This window comes from Urtica dioica, chromosome 2, assembly GCF_054948205.1.
Source record: "Urtica dioica subsp. dioica isolate 48M chromosome 2, U.dioica_male_clone48M_v1_H2, whole genome shotgun sequence".
NCBI classification, from domain to species: Eukaryota; Viridiplantae; Streptophyta; class Magnoliopsida; order Rosales; family Urticaceae; genus Urtica; species Urtica dioica.
The window spans coordinates 55,265,593-55,273,319 of record NC_142757.1 but is presented as its reverse complement, the minus strand read 5'-3'; the positions used below and the strand labels follow the sequence as shown (position 1 = coordinate 55,273,319).

The following is a 7,727-nucleotide window of genomic DNA, read 5'->3' as shown; positions in this document are numbered from 1 at the left end:
TCGATGATATTTTATTTCTTTCGTGCTTTGTTTATACCGGTTAAGATTTATCCGAATTTTTTTAATTACTTTCAATATTATTTATATAATTAGTTTTCTGAAATAATTGCATTAAAATCATAATTATGTTGGTTATATATATTCCAACTTATTTGTGTTAGTCCGAGGCTCCAATAAATTAACCTATTGCGATTGATCATTTTGATACCTGTACAAGTAGAACCCAAAAAAAAAAATTGTATAAAGTCCCATTTTTTCATAAAATATGTCTTTTTTATTTGGATATGCGAATAACTGTCTGACCACTTTCATTCAAATTTCATGTTTTGATATCTTATTTGCAATTTTATGGCATTATTTCCTCCAAGTGTACTACTATTTAATGTTTTGAGCTTTTATAGGTATAATAAGTTTTTTTTTTTTTTTTTTTTTTTTTTTTTTTTTTTTTTTTTTTTTTTTTTTTTTTTAATCTTTCGCTTTCCTTGAATTACAATACAATACAGCAACTTAATTAGGTCATTAGCAAATAAATAATAGAGGAAACCCTATTCGCAGGCCAATATTAGTATATTATTGCCCCATTCAATTATACGGTCGAATTTAATAAAAACTTTAAAGAAATAAAAAAAGTAGTGGTGGCTTATTACATCGAACTAGCCACCATATAATAAAATAATTGCAGAAACTATTGAATATTTGTATATTTTATTGTATCTGAAAATAAATTGAATATTTCGGTTGTTCTTATCTAACCTCAATTTCTTAATATTTTTTCTTGTTTTTTGGTGACATATTAAAACCCCTTATTTATGCAAGATGCCTGTTAGTCTTGTGAATAATGTAATTGTATTTAATTCAATTTGCTTGGTCAATGCTGGAGCTGTGGTCCCTGAACCAAAAGTTAAATAAATAAGTAAATAAATAATATCTCTTTAAAAAAAAGTAAATAAACAATATTATATATAATTTTTTGAAATTGGTTCACTTGTATTCCAATATGTGAAGTGTACCATTTTAAAATAAAATAATATAAAATCAAATATATTTTTTTAATTACATGTTTAGCTCATCAATGTAGGTTATACTTTTATTTCTACAGTTAATACTTGGCATGGAGTCCATCTCTCTCCATACTAGTAAAAAATTCCATGACAAATTTAAATTTTTCGATTAAAAAAAAAAAAAAAATCTCTAAATTTTTTGAAGTAAAAATCTTTCGATAATTTGCAAAAGAAAAAAGCGTTTCAAAACTAAAGTTTTCATAACAGACAGAAAAACAAAAGCCAATAACAAACAAACAAACCAAAGAATATTTCTCAGTTAAATTGGGGACATTGAAAAAGGGTTAAGATGGACCAAAATAATGTGTTTGAATTGTTAAAATAAATAAATAAAATTAACGGTTGATGAGCATGTCAGTCTTTCAGAGCCAAAACAAAACAAAAACAAGTTAATATCATGCTAAAAAAGTTCATTGATTCCATTATGTCTAAAATAAACACTTTATCTGTAAAAGATAAGAAGAGCATTGATAAGAATTTGTTAAAAGGCTCCAACATGTGCAGCTTTCAAAAATCACATGCAAAGCATTCATAAGAATAATTGCTTATTTATTTATAAATATATGTGTTTTTTTTATTATAATTTTTTTTAAGTAGACTTATGATAAAGCTTTCATAACCAATTTGTATTATATTAACTATGCTTCTAATTCAAGACACCACTTTGTACTTTAAATATCTCATTCTCACCCCTTTTAACGCTTGATTTCATGCTAAAAGAAAGTTTCAAACTTACCTCTCCTTATATTACTGAAATTTACGAGTCACTTGTGTATACAGAGGAAAGCTTTAGGTTAAAAACAAAAATAGTTTTTGGTCAATTCCTACTTAAATATATGGCTATTTAGTTTTAATCTTTTAAATTCTGTTAAAAAAATTTTTAAAAAAATATTTATAATTTGTGTTTAAAATTATCGATGTAATTAATTATACATTATATATGTGTGAATATATGAATGACAAATAGTAAAAGAAAAATCGTTAATTATTTTTAAATCTCTTTCTATGAGCAAGTGTTATCTACCCTATTTAATATGACTATTAATTAAAAAATGGTTAATCTTTTCTAACTTTAAGAAGTTTTTATTTTTATTTTTATATTTTCACGGTTAACCTACTTTTGAAATAGTCTTATGAGGATTCACATGGGTAAATTTCTATGAGCAAGTGTTATCTACCCTATTAAATTATTTGAACATTCTATAAAATAAAATAAAAATTGAGCATAAAGATTCTCCAAACCTTATACCCTTTATAGGTTCACATTCAAATTATATTTTACCGACTCAAATCTATGAAATCTACTCAAGAGTTTTATGTGTTTTGCAGTCCTTTGATCAACTACTTGAGTTATGCCAACTTATGAAAATTGCAGAGTACAACAAACCATAAACACTAGAAGTTTTGAAAAAATAAATTGAGAAATAAAATATACGCACTATACCAAATAAATATTTTACGGAAAAAATCATTATAAAGAGAAAAATAAAGGAGTAACATCCAAGGATTAGCATGAAAAATTACTATTTAATTATTCATGTCACTTTCCCTCCCTCTAGCACTTCAAATACTCACTCGGCATTGCATTCACATCCCTTTTGATTAAAGAAAAAATCAGAATTATATGTGAGATTAAAGAATAGATCACACGGCTAAGCATCTTTTTTTTTTATTATTTAAGCAGAAAAAAAAAGAAGAAGGAAAAAATGGGATTGAATTCATAATTAATGACGGCATTTATAATTATCTTGGCTGTGAGCCAGTGACAGATTTTGGTTGCCATATTTATTAAATAAATAATTGATTCTTTGCTTAGCCACCCTATCTTTTTCCCCTTTATAGACAATTTCTTCTTGCCTTGGCAAACCTAATTTTACTTTTCCTTTCACCTAAAAAAATATAAAAAATTAAAACAATAATAATTACCATTATTTCACTTTTGCCCATTTTCAAGCAAAAAAGTATATTAAATTACAGAAGAATAAGGAAATTCCCCTCCCTCCACCCACTTTCTATTTTACTTAATATATTAATTCTCACAAGAAGTCACCAGATTCCAACCATAACCCTGGCTCTGTCCGGGAATAGTGTTTGGTGTCCAAAATTACAATTAAAAAATTTATATTTTTTATAATTAATAGAGGAAAAAATATTTTGAAATAGTTTTTTATTTATTTATTCAAAACTAGTTAAGTTCTATAAAATTGACAACTACCAATAATATATTCTATTTAAATGCGTTGTTCAAAAAATTTCTATTCTCAAGTTAAAGTAAATAAATAAATAAAAACCTACAAATATATAATAAGAAAAAAACGGTTTCTAGACGTATTAAGTCACAACAGCAATATTCATTAATGCCCATCATTCAATATTTTTTTTTCTTCCTACTTTAATGTTTTCCCATCAAAAACAAATTATTTAATATAAATTCTCACAGACTTTTAAAGAAAGTTAGGAGCCCAATTAGCTGAACAACAACAATAAAAACAAAGGTTTCTTATTATTATTATCTAACCAATTTCCACTCAAAAACACAAATCCGAAATAAAAAAAAATTACAGAGAGCCAGGGGAAAAGAAAAAAAAAATCCTTTCATGTAATTTATTTTCCTGAAAAAGAATGAAATTATTTTTCTTCTGAAATTCAAGTCATCATCTTTACCAAGCTCGATTTTTTCAGCTGATCTTCTTCGTCATCTTCTCTAAACTGTCCAAAGCCACTTTGAAACATACTTTCCACGATCTTCAACTGCTGAGAAAAATAGTTTCTTGAATTAACCAATCCAAGCTCTACATCCCAAAAAAAAAAAAAAAAAAAAAAAACTCTCTTTTCTTCCGGGTTTTTATATTTCAAGTCCAAGACTTTACAGGTCCCTCAGTAATTTTCCATTTCTTCTGAGCTTCGTTACGAGTATTTCATACTAAAAAAAAAAAGTATCAAGGGTTTTTCAGAGGAGCTAAAAGAGCTAAAATTTCTGGGTCTGTAATTTTTTCCCCTTCTTTCCATTTCTTCTTAGCTTACCATGAGTTTTGAGATTTGGAACCAAATGGGTTTTCCACAAAAGAGCTAAAGAATCAAACTTTTTTTTCTTTCCTTAATTTGATTTTATTTTTTGGGGGGGTTTTTAACTTTCTCTAAGTATGGATGGAAGAGAAGGAGTGACTACAAGTGGGGTTACAGTGGTGGGATCAGATGCTCCCTCGGATTACCACGTGGCACCCCGCTCCGAAAACCCGGTTCAGCCCGCCGTCGTCCCGGCTCCGGCGACGACCCAGCCGGTGATTCTCCCGGCGGCGGCGATTATTCCGGTGAAGAAGAAGAGAGGAAGGCCAAGGAAGTACGGTCCTGATGGGAGTGTTGCCAACGTGGCTTTGTCTCCGAAGCCCATATCCTCTTCAGCGCCGTCGCCGATCATCGATTTCTCGTCGGAGAAGCGCAGCTCCGCCGCAAAAGTCCGGCCGGCGAGCTCGGTCAGCAAGACCAAGTTTGAGGTTGAACACATAGGTAATGCCCAAAAAAAAAAAATTAATTTTTTTTTAAAGTGAGAGTGCCCTTTTTGATTTCAAGTGGTATTATGCTGGTTTAGAGAATAAAGTTTGAGTCTTTGATTTTTCATAGTAAGGTTTTGTTGTGAAAGTGAGTGAGTGAGTGTGAGACTTTTTTTGGGAGATTGAATTTATTGGCGGAAAGGATTGGTTTTTTGATTCTATTGTTGGGTTGGTTTAGATTGATGTTTGTGGGTCCTCTGATTTTGGATAATGGTGATATGCTTGTGGTTTAGTACTACTCTAACTCTACTATAGGCCTTGCTCAGAGATCTATCTGCATATATTTCTCTCTTTTTAGTTGCATGTGTTTGTGATAGTTTTGAGAGATGATAAAAAAAGAGGTAATGAGTGAGGAGTGAGAAAGAGATTTTCTTTTGCTGGTTTGTTTGTTGGTAGTTAAATTATGGAATCTTCTGTCCTTTGTTGTTTCTTCTACTAGTGTTATCTCCTTTTAGGGATACTAGACTTACAAAGTAAAAAAAAACAAAAAAAAAGAAGCTTTTTGTTCTTCAACTCAGGCTCAACTGACTCTAGTCTGATCTGATCTGGATGTGTTTCCAAAAGAATAAAGGAAAAGGAAGTTTTATATGTTTTGCTTTTGAGTTCTTGGTGTCACGGCCATAGGGAATTAAAGGCTATTCTTATTTTCAAGTGTCATGTTGTAATTTTATATCATGGATTGATTTCCTTTGAGCGTTGAACAATGGTTATCCTCGTACCTATTTGTGGACTAGTCTTTCTATGCTTAGCTTGTATTAGTTGTTTATTTATTTGACCAATTGTTAGTGATTAGGATGTGGAGGAAGTAAGCTTTGCTATATGGGACATGTCTTTAATTATTCATTTGATAGGTGTTTTAAAGTCTTTTAGGAGATTGACCGTTTCTGTTCAACTAGGTTATTTAGATCTCAGAAATGACCGAATTCGAGATCTCTAGAGAATCTGAACATCATTTTTTTGTTTTTAATGACTTTGCAGGTGAATGGGTCGCGTGCTCGGTCGGTGCTAATTTCACGCCACACATCATCACCGTCAATTCCGGCGAGGTAATATCATTTTCACGCATAATCTCTTCCGGTAGTAATAAGTACATATATATATAAATACACATATTTATAGGGTTTGAGTGGATTATTATGTTATAATTATTAGGACGTAACGATGAAGATAATATCGTTCTCGCAACAAGGGCCTCGAGCCATTTGCATTCTCTCCGCAAACGGCGTGATCTCGAGTGTAACGCTTCGTCAACCCGATTCCTCCGGCGGAACTCTCACGTACGAGGTATCGAAACACTAGACCTCAAAAAAAAAAAAAAAAAAAAAAATTACCGAGTTCCGATTTCAAAGGGATTTTCGACTAATAAACAAAAACGGTGAATGTATTTCAGGGTCGTTTCGAGATACTATCGCTGTCGGGGTCGTTTATGCCCACCGAAACGGGCGGCACGAGAAGCCGATCCGGCGGAATGAGTGTCTCTCTTGCAAGCCCCGACGGCCGCGTCGTCGGCGGCAGCGTCGCCGGCCTCTTAGTGGCCGCCACTCCCGTTCAGGTCTCTTCATCGATTCTTATAATTCCATTTTTGCCCCTGCATTTTTCATATTTTGTCCAAGAGGTCCGGTTTGACCTCTTGGTTTATCTCCAAGATTTCGTGGGTTATAGCCTCTCTTTTTTTAGTTTTTCATTCTAGTACAAATATATGCCCTCATTCTTTGTGTTCCACTTTTTTTCAGTATTGAAAAAGCATAAAAACTATGTCTAAACCCCAAATTAACGGTGATTTTGATCCCGTTGTGATTTAAATTCCGGTAATCTAGAATACTCGAGAACACTGATCTCTCACTCTGAAACCTAATCTCTTCTCGTTTCGAGAGTGACTAAGTTATTCGGTTGGAGACTACCGATACCCGTTTATAACTTACGTCTTAAGAGTTTCGGAATAATTAGTTTTCATACGTACCCCTAAAATTCTAATTGCTAAATTTCAAACAGCCGAATTACATAGTTAAAAAAGCCTAATTGAATGAATTGATTTATTTATCGACGACGAATTGTACCCGGCTTTGTTATGAATTCTTTTTTAACTTGTGTATTATTATATTAAATATTTGTTATATTTTTGTGACAAATAAATAGGTGGTTGTGGGAAGTTTTCTGGCGGGAAATCAGCACGACCCGAAGCAGCAGAAGAAGCAGAAACACGAGTACGCATCGTCTCCGACTCCGATCTCGAGTTCCGACCCGAAACCGATCCTCACTTCCTCGGGCTCGTACCGCGGGCCCGACAGCTGGTCCGCGGTCCCGTTAGACTCCAACAACAACAAGTCAACCGATATCAACGTCTCTTTGCCCGGAAGCTGATCATCATCATCGTCAACTTTGTTTCTCACTGACAAACTACGCCGACTTTCTCATCTGGAGCCCCTTTTTTTTTTTTTTTTTTTTTTTAAAGAATATATATTATGTACCCTGAGAGGGTAATTTTATTTTTCCGTTTCCATTAATTTAGCGGTTCGTGTTAGGTAGGTTTCGACTCTGCCGTCGTCGTTTGTGTCGTGTAAAAGTAGAGTAGTTTTGTATTATTATTAATTTTATGTATTATTGACATCTAAATCTCTGCCTCAGCTTTTGGACAAATGCTCTCAGAACATGTTTTGTTCTCTCTTAAATATAGCTCTCCAACGCTTCTTTTCTCTTACTAGTGTTGTCCTCAACGCCATTTGAATTGGAACGAAACAAGGCAAAAATACACTGTTTGAGATGGTCGTTTTGGTTTCAGATTGTGATGGATTAAACGGCATGTATATTATCGTCATGACAGAAAAAAAAATGAAAAAAAATGAAAAAGATGGAACGAATTGCAGTATCTTCATAGGTCCTACGATCCCATTATTCCTTTTGTTTCTCTACAGAAGGTTATTTTAATTTGGAAGTGCATGTTCTTTCATTTCCCCTTTATATATATCATATATTATTGTTGTTGTCTTTTTTGACTTCAAGTGAAATTCTTTGCTCACTATCTCTAGCCAATACCAGGTCAAATACCATGAGCAACTAGCTATTTCTATATTTTACTTTTTACCAATATATCACCACAATCACGTAAGTGGAGCCC

At 32.4% G+C, this 7,727-nt stretch overlaps 1 protein-coding gene across 1 annotated transcript; it reads left to right on the top strand.

The window, feature by feature from the left end:
- Nucleotides 1-3,486: 3,486 nt before the first annotated feature.
- LOC149405861 (AT hook motif DNA-binding family protein) lies at nt 3,487-7,310 on the top strand. Its single transcript, XM_089630312.1, has 5 exons — nt 3,487-4,568; nt 5,591-5,658; nt 5,765-5,896; nt 6,003-6,164; nt 6,749-7,310. The coding sequence occupies exons 1-5, from the start codon at nt 4,205-4,207 to the stop codon at nt 6,971-6,973; spliced, it is 951 nt and encodes a 316-aa protein (XP_089486438.1). The 5' UTR covers nt 3,487-4,204; the 3' UTR covers nt 6,974-7,310.
- The last annotated feature ends 417 nt before the right edge of the window (nt 7,311-7,727 follow it).

Excerpts from the sequence above, each read along its gene's own strand:
- LOC149405861 (XM_089630312.1), top strand. The coding sequence starts at position 4,205 with ATGGATGGAAGAGAAGGAGTGACTACAAGTGGGGTTACAGTGGTGGGA. Across the intron at positions 4,569-5,590 it reads GTTTGAGGTTGAACACATAG|GTGAATGGGTCGCGTGCTCG; the intron begins GTAATGCCCAAA and ends ATGACTTTGCAG. Across the intron at positions 5,897-6,002 it reads GCGGAACTCTCACGTACGAG|GGTCGTTTCGAGATACTATC; the intron begins GTATCGAAACAC and ends AATGTATTTCAG.